This window comes from Eubalaena glacialis, chromosome 16 (assembly GCF_028564815.1).
Source record: "Eubalaena glacialis isolate mEubGla1 chromosome 16, mEubGla1.1.hap2.+ XY, whole genome shotgun sequence".
Taxonomy (NCBI): domain Eukaryota; kingdom Metazoa; phylum Chordata; class Mammalia; order Artiodactyla; family Balaenidae; genus Eubalaena; species Eubalaena glacialis.
Window position 1 is genome coordinate 26,658,436 of NC_083731.1, and position 17,337 is coordinate 26,675,772.

Consider the following 17,337-nt stretch of genomic DNA (forward strand, 5'->3'; position numbering starts at 1 on the left):
TTTTGTCCAGTTATTTGTTTCTCTTAGGAGGCTAAATCCAGCCTTTGTTACATATTGGCCATACTTTCTGGCCAGAAACAAAAACTTCTCTGAAACAGATATTTTAAAAACTGGCACAGTCCCCATGTTGCCTTTCCAATTCATGGAGTGAGAGCAATTTTGACCACTGAAAGTGCTTGGAATTCACCGTACCTTTCAAAATTATAAGCTAAAAGCAGTATTATACTCTTGGGGGAACCAATAATTAATGCGATCACCAAAACTTTAAAAGATGCAAGGGTTGGGATTCCTATTACATACTCATTTAAATTGCCTACTGGCTGATACAGGTGATGATCATTCTTAGTATATGCAAGTGAGTTATTAGAAGCTTGCTCAGCTGTTTACTCCAATTACAAATTAACACAGATCTCAGGAACTATTATTCATTTATGGATCTTTCAAACACTAAAGAAATAAAATTATTCTAATATAACCTGGCAACTCAGAATAATCAGCTATCATGGATGACTTTGCACATCATATTTTTGAATAAAAAGATAAATCCTGGAGCCTGATACTTCTGTAAAATTGTTAGTTTTCCAGTAGTTCAGACATGTAAGTTAGTTACTTTAAGGTGAAAAAAAAATCACGGCATTTGAAGACTCCACCCTAGGTATACCACTTTGGATATACTGTTCAGAACAGACCCGTTTACCACGTTGAGTCTAAAATCTGCCAATTTTGAGTGAAGCCCAAAGGAAGATAAGGCTCTCCAGCTGGTCCAGGCTTCAGTGTTCTGTCACTTGGACCTTTTAAAGTCCAATAGCATCTTTTTTTTTTCTTTGCATGTAGGAAAAGCTTTACTAAGTCATGGAACTGTTATAATCTTTTTAAACTGCAATGTGGAATACTCAAACACTTTTAAATGATTTAGGAAACACTTGGCATATATTTCGTAAGCAAGTTCCACTTTCAGAATTTTCTCTGCTCCCGCCCTCAGTGCTCAGCTATAGAACATTCATTTATTGATCATATTTAGTATCTCTGTCTCACAGTCATCTGTCAAAGCTTTTGTTGCAAAAACATGTTTCTTAACAATTAAATACACAATGGGAAGATACGATTAAACATTTACCAGACTTGAAATGTTTAAGAATAATACACAATAATAGGATTACAAGAAGGGCAGTGGCATCTTTCAATTCATTTTGCTGTTTCATTCTTTTTCAGACGTTAAGTGCATCATCATCAGAAGCTGCCAATAGCATCTTCTATATGTATAAAAAGGAGGCACTTCAGGTTGTATTTATATTTTGAAAAAGAAGTCATGTAATCGAGTAATTAAAGCATAAGTTTAAAAAAACATGGCTCAAAGAAAAGGAAAGGAGAGAAATGCGGGGGGCGGGGGGGTGAAGCACACAAAAGACAAGGTTAGGGAGTGAATCAGGAAAATGAAAAATAGAGAAACAGTGTATTTTTCTGGATGCACATTTCAACCTAAGTCATGCTCCAAACCCAAACTCCATCTGTCCACCTTAGTTTTCTGGAACAAACTCCCACTTATTCAGACCCACCCATCCCCCACAAACAATTCCTTTCCCCAGATATTCTTATTCCCACACTTAGAACAGCATCACATATCACTTGGAATTTGTAATGCTTTTTATTTTGCACATCACTAAAACATTTGCCTCTTAAGCAACAGGATAATCACTTCTCTCTCTGCCAAATTATGTACTTCTATTTCTCATCCTGAAGGAAATAAAATCCAGAATAGGAAACTTGACAGCACTTGCATCATCTCCAGGCAGCACATCCAAAATATGTATGTGTGGACTCTTAAGGGAAGGACAATATAATTGGGGGTTTTTAATGGAAATTGAGAAATAAAAAGTTTGAACGTAAGATCCATGTACTTTTTAATGATACCATACTAGAACTATTTGGGGGGTGGGGGAGGCTTATCTGTATCACAGGGGTGATTTTTGGAAAAACTGATTCTTAAAGGAATCTCAGATCTCTTTTTTAATATGGGTTAAATGCATACCTAGTAAATATACCTAACCCGTCGGGTATAAACAAACACAAAACTTTGTAATGACTTCCTCTATAGCATATTTAAAATTTAAATTATTAGTACTGTTTTTTTAACTTAAAATCATCACTCAGTAGGCTGTAATATTGATACTATTCTCATCTTTAACTTTAAATCGTAATGCCTTTCCACACAACATAATGAAATTTTGGTCTCACAGTCTTGTTTTTTAGTGTTAACACTTTTAATATTACATGAATAAAAACATAAAATATAATATCTTTTTATTCATGGGATTAAACATTTCAATAAAGTTGACATACACCCACTCTTCTGAAAAAGCAGTTAAATGAGTATTTATCAAGTAAGCTATCCATTCCCTTTGTCATTAAATGTCATAGAAGGAGAACATATTTGCAGATATCTAGAATTCCTTTGTGCGGCCTGAGACCTGAAATTATTGCTATACGATTTTTTTCGAACTAAGATTTTTTTTCAGACTGCTTCTATTCATCAATTTTTTCAAAAGTATGTAATTCTTATAAACTTACACTAGAGAATTGGGCAGATCTGGGTTTGAGTTCTAGCGTCTCTCTTTTCATCTTTTGATTAGAGCAAATCACATAAACGGTTTTGCATATGGCAAAGGGAGTAATTTAGTGCCTACTTCATAGATTATATAATATGCTTGGCTTTGAACCTGGCTCACAATAACCAATCAATAAACGAAAATTCTTACATTGTGCTCCTCTTTTCTTTTTTTTCACCATCATTATCCTTTTCTTCTTCCTCCCTCTCTTTCTACCCCTTTTGCAATCATCATCATCATCATTGTTATCCTCAACATATTCATCATGCTCTGTGTCATTCCTTATTTCTTTGGAATATTGTGAAAATAAATGACATAATGACAAATGCATCAACCTATACTTTTTATACATAAGGCGTATAAATTGAGGTCTTTAGTAATCCTCTTGGAACTATGCATGAGAAGAAGCAAGAACCATTTCAAAATGCCTGATATTTCTGAGGGATGGAAGGGGACAGGTGGAAATGCAATGGCCCCTTGGGGAGCACTGAGGGCTCTTTATCCATATTAAACACTGAATTGATAATGGGCACTGATCAGAAACCATTTTGTAAGAAACACGCTAATCTGCTTCTCTATATTCAGATATCTGTACATGATTAAATTGCCCAAGAAGTTAACTACAGTTAAATAACTCTCTTTAATAAAGACCTGTTGGGGTTTTTGATAATTTGTAAAGAGGTTAAGCTAATCATGAGGAAACCATTACTTAGAACTAATGTAGGTATAGAGAAACTAAATGATATATTAGGATTTTACAGAATAGTTCTATTGTTAACTAACATTTCACTAATGGACTTGAGAAACAAAATTATATGCACAATCAGGAAAAGCAAAAGTAATCATTTTTATTTGGACTAATCCAGATTCTCTTTTGCTATTTTCTGGATTCTCCTGTATGGCAACTCTGACCCTTGAGGTTCTTCGAGTGTATTATTGGTACAAAGTAAACACTCTGTAAGTGTTGATGCTTGATGTTATTTTAACTGCTGTATTTATTGCTGATACATTTAAAATTTTTCTGTGCTTGATAAAAATTAATTTTTAAATACAAAAATGCAATAAATCTCCTAATTATTCTAACTTTAGCCCATGTACATTCTAGAAATCCAGGAGATACAACTGCTGTAATGCAACTGACTTCTGGGAAGTACTTTCTTAGGACTGTGATGAGAATTGTTCTTTAAAATTCTCCTGGTTTTGATGAAAATGAGATTATCTTCTACATTCGGTATTTGGTCAGTGGTTTCCCAAATTTGGCTAGGCATCAAAGTTGTTGGAGTAGTATTTTAAAACACAAATCCTGAGTCTCAACTTCAGAAATATTGATTCTGTAAGTCCTGGGTAGAGCCCATATTCACTGAATTTTCAAAAACTCTGTTTAATTTTACTACATATTAGGAGCCAAGTGCCAAAAATACCAGTCTAAAAGACAATTACCTTTTACAAATAAACCCTTTCCTACATGATTGCTTCTGATGCCCCACATTCAATTGACTCCTTATTCCAAAAATTGTCTGTTTGCCATTTGATGGTGCTTGGTTATTTCACACATTTGTGTCCAGGTAACAGCGGATTTAACCTGAAATCTGATTTCTTAACAGGTGTCCTATTTCTACCTGCATGGCTATGGATTTACTAGGAACTGTTTCCTTGAGAAAGGGCATAGATAACATAGCTAATGCTTTCTCAGATGGACTGGGAAGGATTTACATATCACAGAAATAAACACAGAAGTGGCTTAACTTCATCCCAAGAAAATGATTTTTCTCTAAGCTAGGCAAAGCTAGTCAAGTGATCTATAACATTAAGTATGATTTTAAAAAGAAAAAGATTGTTCGCAACAACAAGAACAAAAATGTTTTTAAGTTTGATTTACCTAGAGTTATATTCTACTAAACCACAAATACAGTACCTAAAGAAGCAAGGCATGCCTTCACTTAGCCTTTTGCATGGAGCTTCAGTGTTTGGGAAGGGCTGGGGTATCAGTCTGACAAGGTCTTAACATCAGGGATCAGGCTTGGGGTTACCTACAGGGCCTCTGTCCCTGCCCGAAGACACTGCCAGTTTTCACTGGGTGGGTAGATAAGGAGACAGATGAGGCCCACAGGTAGACTTGCACTAGTGACACAGACAGACAGCAGTAAAGAACTCCTGATCACAGGTCCGTGTTGTTGAAGCCCTGAGAGAAGCTAATTTCTTTGACAACAGCCTTGGACTGAAGCAAAAACAAAAAAAAAACAAAAAAACACATTTTTTTATTTGAAAATAGCATGGCTCTCCCTATTGCATTAGCTCTTTCCCTAAAACTGAGGGTTCCAGAGGACAGATTCCATCTGGCTCCAGTGAGGACACATTTCATCAGGGGGCAATGTGTTGAAGACCCCTCTGGGTAATCCTTATCCCCACACCTTGAAATCTCTGGGATAGTTTCCGAGACTTCTTGAGATTCACTAATCCTGTATTATCACCTAGGATGACAGTCAGAGGATTTGTTCAAACATTAGGTAGGAGGCCTCTAGCCTATGCCTTGACACAAAGATAGGCCTAGAAAAAGCATAAGACTGCCAGTTCAGTCACTCTGAAATATGATGATTCAATTGAATGTATGTTGTTTAACATGATCATTGCTTCTACTCCCAACACAGGACTTTATGTGTGCTCTGGATGTGAGTACCTAAAGGTGGATCATAGCAAGTGGTTGGTTGATGGCCACAAGGGCAGTAAACTTCCCACATCACGTTCTCCAAAACTACAAATATTTATTGTAACGGAAGCCAAAAGAAATATTGCAAAGGATCTTAATATACAAAGAAGTACTTTCACTATTCAGCCTAATCCCCATGGTGGCGTCTTAAGAACAACCGTAGAAGCCCTAGGACTAGGAAAAGCATGACTCTGGAAGTAAGAAAAGTGTACTTCCTACCTCTGTTTCTCTACCATATTTGACTATTTTTTCTCTCAGAATTTGCCTGTCTCAAGTGGATGGATTATTACTTTCTCTTTAGAGTGTGTATATATTCATATAATATATATATTCATATACATATATATATATACATACACATACACACACACCTATATATACATGTGTATATATGTATAGTATCCATATATAATTAGCTATTTTTCACATTATCTGATATTTAAAAAGAGAAATCACATTAATTCCTACATGGCACTGAAAAGGGCATCATTCATCATTTCCAAAGCTTTACACTTATAAATAATTTCCAAATTATGGCTTCTCTCATACGTGTTAACATATAGAATATCGCTTTCACTTGACGGGAAATTAATATTCATTTACTGGCACGAGGCTGTGGTTGAAACAGACCTAGATGTAAAGTAGATTCTCTTTCTTTCTTTTTTTTTTTTTTAAATGGTTTTTTTTTTTTAATTTTATTTTATTATTTTTTTATACAGCAAGTTCTTCTTTCATTTCATCTCCTGTGGTACTGATTTTGATTGTGGAACAGAAGGTATGAATTTATAATGTGATGTGTGATTGAATAATAGCTGTCAGTAATTGGATTCAGCAAAGATTGTAAAGAAACCTCAAGTCATGAAAAACTTACCTGATTTCTGTTTCACTACAAAGACCCCAAAATCAGTCTATTTAGGTTATTGAAACAGCTGGCTCAACTTTTGAGTTTTTGCCGCCTTGAAAACCCTACCTCAAATAGTTGTTTCTATAAGGGTAGACCAATGGATTTTTTTGTTCCTGAATTTGTGGATTAGAGTTGCCTTTCTCCAAAGTGATAGAATGTTATGTTAATATGTTTTATATTGAGGTATTTGCAGTTCTCTGAAATATAGATCCAGATGATTAATTTTTTTTCCAAGAATGAGTCTGTGTGAATGAAATGGCACATGGATTTTCAAGGGTTTTAAATATATATATTAGCCAGGACTTCTGTATTGTTAAACCTATTGCAATTAAGTTTCAAAATCATCTTTTCTCCAGGGAAATAGGATCTTACTTAATGGTTTAAAACCTGTTAAAATTTGCCCAAATAAGAGATTAATTTTAAGGTGTATAATTAAATGAAAAGTCAAGACAGCCAAATTCTTCATGAATGCCTAGACAACACTTTTTTATGTTTCTGCTTCATTTCTCCTTTTTAAAAAAGGAAGATTACTATTATGAGAGAATCAGAGATATCAAAACACTACAAAGCTTTCTGAAATCAGGTAAATATTATTGCCCCCAGTTTAGAGATTTAAAGTCCCAGAGTAAGGCAATAAAGAGAATATTAAAACCCAGGTTTCCAAACTATTAAAGAACATAATAGAATCACTGAGCATCAAATGAAACAAGTATAGCAACCTTACATTTTGTTAAAACCCATTGTTACATTCCTTAACTGATTCACTACAATAACTCATTTCATAAGCAACTAAACATACGTATTCCACATGGACTATCTTTTGGTTTCTGGAACAAGAACTTCCCAACAATTATTTTTATGTTGAGGATAGCATTCAGATATGCTTTCACAATTTAACAGAGGCTTTCCATCTCAGCATTGGAATTACCAGGATAGCAGAAGCTTGGTTCAGATAAAGACGTAGATCCACAAAGGAATTTTTATAAGTGATATTAAAATAATTGTCAATAAGTCATCCATATGTAAACAGATTCTCTTGTCTCATGTGCCAGGAAAAACAAGTTTCTGGGCTTTCAAAGAAAGGTTCAGAACTGCTGTCTGAAGAGGGTGCTAAAGTCAGAGGAAATGGAGATAGGCGGCTGGCAAAAGGTTATGCACACAAAGTATGACTTAAATTTAATACAATCAGATATAGTTCTTTATCCTCAACGGCTATAATTTTACAGTTGACCAACTCTCAGTGAAACCTATTTCATATAACAGTAAAAACAGTACATTGGATAAGAACAGGTTTAACTGTCATGCAGTGCTATCTCATTTAGCTGTGAACTCATGAATTAGTACATTATTAGTAAGATAAAGAAAGTCAACCTTAAGCTACTTGATAAAGATAATAGCAGTTTCTCATTTATATGGTCTATCTTATCATTAAATAATTCAAACATACTGAGAAGTGTAAAGAAAAATATTATAAACTTTATTTTATAAACCCACCCAGGTTCAGGATACCTTAACATTTTGCCCTAGTTGTTTTGAATCTATTTTCATCTTTTGTTTATCCCTCCCTGATTTTACTTCCCTCCATCTCTCCTCTGAGGTATTCAGTAATCTGAATTTGGTGATTTTCATTCTGATGAAAATTTTTTATACTTTTACTATACTACATTTATATAGCCATAAACAATACTGAGTTTTATTTTGAATATTTTAAAACTTATAGAATAGTATATTGTATAAATTATTATTCATTTTGCTTTTTGGCACTAAAAACTATACCTCTAAAATTTGTCCATGTTCATATACATACTGCTAGTTCATTCAATTAAATTATTTTACATTGTGTTATATTAATACATTGCACATCAGTTATCCTTTCTGCTGTTGATGGACATCTAGATGATTACAATTTTTCACTATTAAAACCAAACTGAGATTTTACTGAATAATCATGTACATGGCTTTTTTTTTTTTTTTGCACATATGCTAGAGCCTTGGGATCTAGGTTTTATATCTAAAAGTAGAAAGCTAAAAGTTACAATGTAAACAACCCCTAAATTTACAAGATATTGACAATCACTCAATCAACAATTCATAGAAGTTATTATTGCTTTACATACATGCCAGATATTTTTTGTTTTACCTATCAAATGAATATGATAAAGTATCACATTACTTTAATTTGTATTACCTGTTTACCAGTAGTATGAGATATTTTATCCTGTGTTTATTGGTCTTATTTTCTATAATTTTTTTTTTTTTACAAATGATGCCTGTTGGTGTCATTTTCCCAACTTTGTATTGAGTTTTCTTTTTGCTTTTTTCCTGTTGATTTGTATGCAGTTATGTGTGTGTGTGTAACTATACATACTCTAGATATTAAAAATATTTTAACTTTTTCTTGCCTTTTACCTCTTATGGTGTCTTTTCATATGTAAATGGTTCTTTTTCCTGAAATATCTATTCTGTTCCATAAATATGGAATACATCTTTTCAAATAAAAACTTTCATTCAGTGATTATGTCACTTTATTTCCATTTCTTTGGCTACCTTTAATATTTATTTTTTCATTTTTTCAGTGTTTTGTTTTTGAAAAAATTTAATTTCCAGCTGTTCATCAGTAATATATAGTAATTCAAGTCAATTTTGTATATTAACTTGTTTTCTGTGGCTTTGCTACATTAGCTTTTTAGTTCTGTAAACAAATTATTTAGGATTTCTACATAAATGATGTCGTCTATTAAAAGTATATGATTTTTTTTTCTTTCTTCTGTTTTTGCACTGACTAGGATCCAATGCAATGGTGATTAGATGTGGTGAGAGTGAGCATCCTGGCCTTGTTCTCGATCTTGGGGTTAAAAAAAATCAATATTTTACCAACAAGTATAACAATGGCTGCAGGTTTTTAGTAGATATATTTCTCGTTTGCTAGAAGTTTTGATTTGAGTGGATGTTAACATCATCAAATACTTTCTTTTTATCGTAGAGATGATTATGTTTTAGTTGCTATTGTTGTTGCGTTTAGTTTGTAAACATTCCTGGCATGCATCCTACTTGAATATAATAAAAATCCGTATTACTTCTCTAAACAAATTCCACAAATTCACTGGCTTAAAACAATGCAAATTATTATCTTATAGCCTGTAGGTTAGAAGTTTGACACAGGGCTTACTGGGCTAAAATCAAGGTGTTGGCAGAGCTATGTACCTTTCTGGAGGCTTTGAGGGAGAATCTGTTTCCTTACCTTGTCCAGCTTTGAGAGGCCATCCACATTTCTTAGCTTGTGTCCCCCATCCTCCATCTTCAAAGCCAGCAACTTTGCATTTCTCTGATCATCCCTATGTAGTCACATCTCCCCCCTCTCTCTTCTGTCTCCCTCTTTCCCTGTTAAGGTCCCATGTGGTTACATTGGGCATACCTGGATAATCCAAGATCGTTTCCCCACTTTAAGATTCTTAATTTACAAAGTTTCTTTTGCTATGTAAAGTAACATGTTAATAGTTTCCAGAGATTGGGACATGGACATTTGGGGGAGCCATCATTCTGCCTTTCACAATATCCTTTTATTTATCTGTAGATTTGATTTCCTGAAATGTTTTTAAGGACTTTGTGTTTATATTCATGAAAGATATTAAATTGAAATTTTTCTTTTTCAAGAATGATTTTGTCTGGTTTTGGTGTCAGAGTAATGCTGGCCTCATAAAATGCATTGCAAACTGTTCCCATCTTTTCTGCTTTCTGGAAGATTTTGTGTAGAATTAGTATCAATTAATCTTTAAATATTTGAAAGAATTTACAAGTGAAGCTACCTGATCCTGGAGTATTTTTAATCAGAAAGATTTAATTAATTTAAATAGATCCGAAGCTGTACTAATTTGCTAGGACTACGTAGTCATAACAGAATACCACACTGGGTGGCTTAAACAACAGAAAGTTTATTTTCTCATGGTCTGGAGGCTGGAAGTCCAAGATCAAGGTGTTTGCAGGTTTGGTTTCCTTTGAGGCCTCTCTCCTTGGCTTGCAGATGGTCACGTTCTCACTGTGTCCTCACAGGGTCTTTTCTCTATGTGTCCAAGCACCTGGTGTCTCTTTGTATGTCCAAATTTCCTTTTCTTATAACAACCCCAGTCAGATTGGATTATGGCCCACCCTCACAACCTTATTTTAACATAATGACCTCCTTGAAGGCCCTGTCTCCAAATGCAGTCACATTCTGAGTACTGGGGGTTACAGCTTCAACATATAAATTTGGAGGGGAGGTTGGATGACAACACAATTTAGCCTGTAATAGAGGACATTCATATTTTTGCATTCTTGAGTGACATTTGATAGTTCACTTCTTTCAAAGGATTTATCCAGTTACAAAATTTATTGGCTTAAAATTGTTTATAATGTTCCCTTAGTTTTTTATTTTTATTGATATCTATAGAGTTTCTAGCTATGTGACCTCTTTCATTCCTGACATTGATAAAGTGTGTCTCCTGTTTTCTTGATCATTAGGAGTACATATTTTATCAATTGTATTGATTTATTCAGAGAACCAGAGTTAAGAACTACTAGTTCTTCTCTAATGTCTTTCAGTTTTTTTTTTTCACTGATCTCTGCTCGTATCTTTATTTTTTCCTGATTTCTGTGACATCATGGTTAATTTACTCTTATTTACCTTGTCTCTTACCCAAATAGTTACCTTTCCTGGAGGGCCTTAATACTTTTTTGTAGCTCCATATTTTTATGTGGTATAATTTTATTTCTGCCTGTCAAATGTGTGTATATATATGTATATAACAACAGGCCTGCTGGTGATGGACTTTCTCCCTTTTGGTGGTCTAGAAATCTTTATTTCACTTTCAATTTTGAAGGACATTTTTACTAAGTGTGTAATTCTAGGTTGACAGTTTTTTCCCCCTTTCAGTATTTCAAAGGTATTATTTGATTGCCTTCTGGTTTGCATAGATTTTTCATGAGCAGGTCAGGTGATACATTTCTGAGGCCTCTACCTTATACCCGAATGTTATGAAGGGAATTGTTTGCGCTACTGTTTTATACATTTGGGTTGCCCTCCACCCCACCCTTTGGCCTTGAATAGTTCTCTCTCTCTCACATTTGTAGATCAGTACTTGCCCCAGAATTCAAGAGGCCCTTTCTGAAGATCTTCAGTGCCTTGTTGATGTAGTTCCTTTTTCTCTGTTATGCTGCCCCCAAATTCGAGCTAGTTGATCTACCCAAACTCTGATTTTTACCTCCGTGAGACAACCAGGCTCTGTTTGATTTTCCCCTGCCTTCATTGCATTCTGAAAACTGTCCTATGCTGGGGCATTTGTAGTGGTCACCTATGTCAATTACTTTCCTTTCTTCAAGGATCACTCTCTTTCGCTGTTTATTATCCAGTGTCTGGAAACCAGTGTGTCATATTTTTTTATCTCTTTTCTTATTCTTAAAAGAGAAGATGTAAATCCAGCACCCAATACTACCTCAAGGTCAGAAGTATAAATCCTCTGAACATATTTATTTTAAACCTTCCCCCACCACCCAGTTTGTTCTACATTTTTAAATTCGTCCAACTGATTGACAGTTTTCTTATGGTCATATTTTTTCACGTGTTGTTGAAACTTGTTTTGCACCTCATTAGGAGTGGTAAAGAATTTTTGTTCTTTTTTATCTTATTTTGTTTTATTTTTTGTTTCCGCTCATTTTTTTGTCTTGAAGTTATGCAGCCACTTCCACCTGGCCCCCAGGGCCTCTTGTAGGGAAGCAACTCTCAAAACATGCATTTAGGGTAATGTTGGTGACACTACAGGTTCAGTCAAGGGGGCAGTGGGAGAATTAAGTCACTCCTAATCACAAGTTTGTACCTGTGACCTCTGACCTTCTTGGGTCAGAAGTTTTTTATAAGGCAGAGCACATTTTTTTCTACTGACTTTTTACAAATTGTGGTAAAATATAAATACCATAATATTTACCATTTTAACCATTTTAAGTATATAATTCAGTATGATTAAGTACATTCACAATGTTGTACAACCATCTTCACTATTTATTTCCAGAACTTTTTCATCTTCCCAAACAGAAGCTCTGTACCCATTAAACTATAACTCAACTATAACTCTCCATATCCCTTCCCCAGCCCCCAATAACATCTATTCTACTTTGTGTCTCTATGAGTTTGCCTACTCTAGGGACCTCATACAAATGGAGTCATACAATATTTCACAAAAGTTAGTCTCTCTCTTTTCAAAGTTTATCAATTGTTATTTATTGTTTGAAACAGAGGAATATGCCTAATCTTTGCATTTTACTGTTTTGACTTATATCAGTAGGAATTTTAGTAGGCTGAATAACGACCCCCAGAGATATTAGGTCCTAATCCCTGGGATCTTATGGATTTGAGATGGGGATATTATTGTGGATTATTGGGTAGGTCCTAAATGCAATCACAAGTGTCCTTATAAGAGAGAGGCAAGATGATATTTCACAGACAAAAGAAGAAGGTGATGTGAAAGTAGAACAGAGAGAGATGAGAAGATGGTGGCTTTGAAGATTGGAATGAGGTGGCCACAAGCCAAGAAATGACAGCAGCCACCAGAAACTGGAAGAGGCAATGAACAGACCCTTACCTGGATCCTCCAGAGGGAGCATGGCCCTGCCAATACCTTGATTTCAGTCCAACAGTACTGATTTTAGAATTTTGGACTCCAGAATTGTTAAGATAATAACTTTCTATGGTTTTAAGTTACTAAGTTTGTGGTAGTTTGTTATAGCAGTCACAGGCAACTAGAACACTGTTCTTAATTTTTGCGCTCAAAGCCACATGAATGCATACATATTTAAATATTGAATATTATTTACAATCCCACCTATGGCATACAGAAAATATTCAATAATTCTTGTCAATGACGTTTCTCTCTATTCTTAAGGAAGAATTAATTTGGGAAATACAGGGTTTATTCATATCTTCTCCTTCTTCCTCACCACCCACATTACCAAGCAGTTATGAGTTTATACTTTAAGGATCTCTCAAATATATAGTCAACTTTTATACAAGTCTGCTCTCATTATAAACCACCACATTAACCCAGAAATCCATAATTTATTTTTTTTTTAGACCATGCAACAATGTCTTTTATTATGTATGGGTTTTTAGAAATTATTTCTGCAATCTCTCCATACACAGGCAAAAAAAGGTATTGTTTTGCATATTGGAACTTGCAGGCCTGAGCACTGCATAGAGAAGGGAAAATTATCCCTACAACATGCTTAACCAGGAGGCCAATTCATCTGCCAGCCTCCAAGAACATGGAGATGAACATGATAGACAGACTGTCCCCCATCTGAACCTTCATTCACCACCATTCGATAACCCTTCTTCAGGCCCAGATCAGCAGCACATTTCTTGCCAACAATCATTAAATATCCAAGAAGACTTTCATCATCTTCTTCTGCTGCAGAAATCTGGGATATATGTTTCTTGGGTATCACCAGAAAATGTGTTGGGGCTTGAGGAGAAATGTCATGGAAAGCAAGACACTGGTCATCCTCATAAATGATTTTGGCTGGAATTTCCTTGTGAAGGATCTTCCCGAAGATCGTGTCGCCACCAGGCCAGATGACCTGAGCCTTAGCGATCTCATCTACCTTCACGGCCTCAAGGTCGGGAGGAGGGAGGAGCCGGGGGGCGGGCTGAGGGCTGGGTCGGGGGGCATACTTTATTATTTACCTAGAGCAACAACCTGCTACCTGGCCTCCGACCTCCAACCTCATCATTCTCATGTCTACCCTCTACCCCCAAGTGGGAGTAAACTTTCTAAAAGTGCGTATCTGATCACACATTACTTCTAATTAAAATTCTTTTTTTTTTTTAAATTAATTAATTTATTTATGGCTGTGTTGGGTCTTCGTTTCTGTGCGAGGGCTTTCTCTAGCTGCGGCAAGTGGGGGCCACTCTTCATCGCGGTGCGCGGGCCTCTCACTATCGCAGCCTCTCTTGCTGCGGAGCACAGGCTCCAGACGCGCAGGCTCAGTAGTTGTGGCTCACGGGCCTAGTTGCTCCGCGGCATGTGGGATCTTCCCAGACCAGGGCTCGAACTCGTGTCCCCTGCATTGGCAGGCAGATTCTCAACCACTGCGCCACCAGGGAAGCCCCTAATTAAAATTCTTTACTGCCACCTTCAGCTTTCTAGTCAAAATTCAAGTGCTTTCATTTAACTCCCAAGGCCATCTGTGATCAGGACTGTGCCTAACACTCTAGTTTAATATCCTGTTGCTCTCCTATCTGAGCTATTCTGATTTTACTTTAATACATGATTTAACTGCCTCTGTTCTGTGCTCACCTCGTATCCTGTAAATGCCTTTAACCTAGCTATTATCACACTTTATTGTAAAACTGAATTCTCCTAACTGTCTTATCTAGTTTAATAATAGAGCTCCCTTAGGATAGGAATCACATGATTATTGGTTCAAGTATGCTCATAAAAAGTGTAGTGGTTGCTTCACAGTTACTTCTATTTAATGAAAGTTTTTGTATGAAAAAAAATCTGTATTAAAGCCAAAATTTCCCAAAATGTGCAGACACTTGCTAAGTGAAGAAAAAGTTTTCGGAGCAATTAAGAATGAAAGCAAACACTGGCTAAACTTATGACTTTGAATAGAATAAGAGTAAGCATTAAAAATTATTTTAAAATGAGAGGACAAATGTGTTTAGTTACTGTTTTCCATCCCTGTCTTTAAAGGGGGCCTATAACTGCTTATATAAAATGAATGTGTATAAAATTCACCTAGATTTATATAAAATGAATGTAAACCGCTAAGCATGTGTTTGATTTGTACATTCCTTAATAATAACCTATTTCCCTTCCAAAATGGAGTGGTTAGTTTAGATTCTTTCTGAAAAGATAAAGCACTTAATTTTTTCCCCTTTTACTTTTCTGTTGTTCCCAGCTCATTTCTCCATTTTTTCCTACTAATATTGTAGATACATTGCCAAGATTGTTATGGCAGCAAATAAAGTTTGAAATATAAGACCTTCAAACCAATGTTAATAAATAATTTAAGAATTAAATGCCTCTCACGACAGGGTTATCTTTATTATATTCAAAAATAGTTTGTTTTATGGATGTTTTATTTCCTCACATGAGAAAACACTGGTTGAAAAAACATGATACATTCTAGGAACTAATTTTTTCCAAGTTGTACTTCAGTGCTTTAAAAGAAATATATACAGGAACAGATGTTTCTGCTATGTCAAGATACTAAAATAGCCGACCCACTTGGTCCTAATTATTGATAGTTTACTGCAGCACCAGCCTTGGCTTCTACAAAAGCATTAGCAGAAGTGACAGCAGGAACACACAGGATTTATTCATTAAGAACGAGCTATAGCTTCCTGCATTTTCAGCTCCAGGCATCACGCTGAACAGTGCCCTGTCATTCAGCAAGAACTAGTCTGAGACAGGAAGCACTTTAGCGTGTTTACAGAAATATCTTTTAAAACGGACTTAACTATCAGACAGCCCCCTTGTAAAGCGTTCGCTCTAAGAAACTCGGGTAAAAGATTATCACTCCACACTCACAAAAATCAATTTTGGAGACTGACAGTTGTTCCAGACTGATGCTGGATTTCCTTTCTTCATTGAATTGAATTTCCTGTAGACTGTGAATATACTAACATTCACCAGGTGCTTTTTCCTGATTTTTTTTTTTTAATCGTTAAATAGCCCCCTTATTTTTTATCAAGTATTCTGTGTATACAGTGGAGAAGAAACCAACAACTGGTGAAAGGCAAGCCTGCCAATTTTTGTACATAAGCTAATAATGATAACATTCATAATAATATGAAGTAACACTTGTTGAGGACATAGTAAATGTCAGGCATCTGCTCATCCCTTTACATGCATTATCCCACTTAATCCTCAACTGAAGCTCTGAAATAATTTTTATCTCCATGTTACCAGTGTTCCTGCTGAGCCTAAGATATTTTGAGTGTCGTGCCCAAAATGACACAGAAATTCCTGGAGCAGTAATTTGGCAGCAAACTACTGCCAGAGTCCGAGACCTGAGTTCTCAGTCACAGTGTCAAAGTGCATTTTGGTTTTTAGCATTCCTCCCATTCCAGGAGTAAATAATACATGAATCCATCACCTGAACAACAGAGATCATTTCGATGTGAATGATTTCCAAATTTGTCTCCAAATTTTGGCACCTTCCTAAGCTGCTGAACTGTATTTCCCAATGCCTAAAAATGCTCTGACAGCACTCACACCCTTTTATTCTAATACTGCTACCACCTTCGTTTACTCTCACGAGCTTCAACTTTTCTTTAAACAAACTCAGACTCCAAACAAAACCTATAATTGATTTTCCTCAAACCTCAAATTTAATTTTTTCCTTTATCTGAGCAGCCCCCATTCTATTCTATTCTATTCTCTAGAATAGAGCCCCCTCTATTCTAGAGAATAGAGGAGAGGTAGCTGTCAGAAGCGGCTGAATACGCCTTTGGCAGTTACAGCGGAAGCAACGTCATGGGGCCTGCAGTTCACTTGCTCTGCTCTCATTCACTTTTGTACTTACTCCCAATTCCCAACACACACATGGGTGCTTTGCTCTGGTGTATCATGCTCTCTTCCTTTCTTCATTGTAAACATATGCTCTTGGGAAAAGGTCTAAAAACAAATAAACAAGTAAATGAACAAAAACCAGTACAGATACCTATTAACATTTACCTGTAATCATTTCCTTCTGTATTTGAATCGTAAGAAAGGACTAAAGCTACAGATCTAATGATAGAATTTTATTTATCACAATGCCAGCTGGTAGAGGTTTCACTGAGCAAAAGGGCCTTTGCTTATCTTATTTTACATTCATAACATATTGATCAATATTTTTCATTAGCATATTCTCAACAGAAGACTGAAGCAAGAATAGGGAAGAGATCTAGATGTAAGAGTTCTCCAAGAGGTGGTGTACACAGTGATGATGGATATCAGTTGAACAATAACTGAAAGAGCCCCTGGCGTGTTAAAAATGATGTTCCTTTGAGAATCTCCAAGTGGATGAATGGATTTTAAGTGGTTGGAGAAGAAGCAAATGAAAAAAACAAAAAAATGGATTTCTAATTTATGTTAACCACA

At 35.5% G+C, this 17,337-nt stretch overlaps 1 protein-coding gene across 1 annotated transcript; it reads right to left on the bottom strand.

Annotated features, from left to right (window-relative positions):
• Window positions 1-13,468: 13,468 nt before the first annotated feature.
• Window positions 13,469-16,730, bottom strand: LOC133076342 (adenosine 5'-monophosphoramidase HINT1-like). The gene is made up of 2 exons (XM_061170909.1): window positions 16,714-16,730; window positions 13,469-13,898 (listed from the first exon to the last, which is right to left on the bottom strand). The coding sequence occupies exons 1-2, from the start codon at window positions 16,728-16,730 to the stop codon at window positions 13,469-13,471; spliced, it is 447 nt and encodes a 148-aa protein (XP_061026892.1).
• Between the last annotated feature and the right edge of the window lie 607 nt (window positions 16,731-17,337).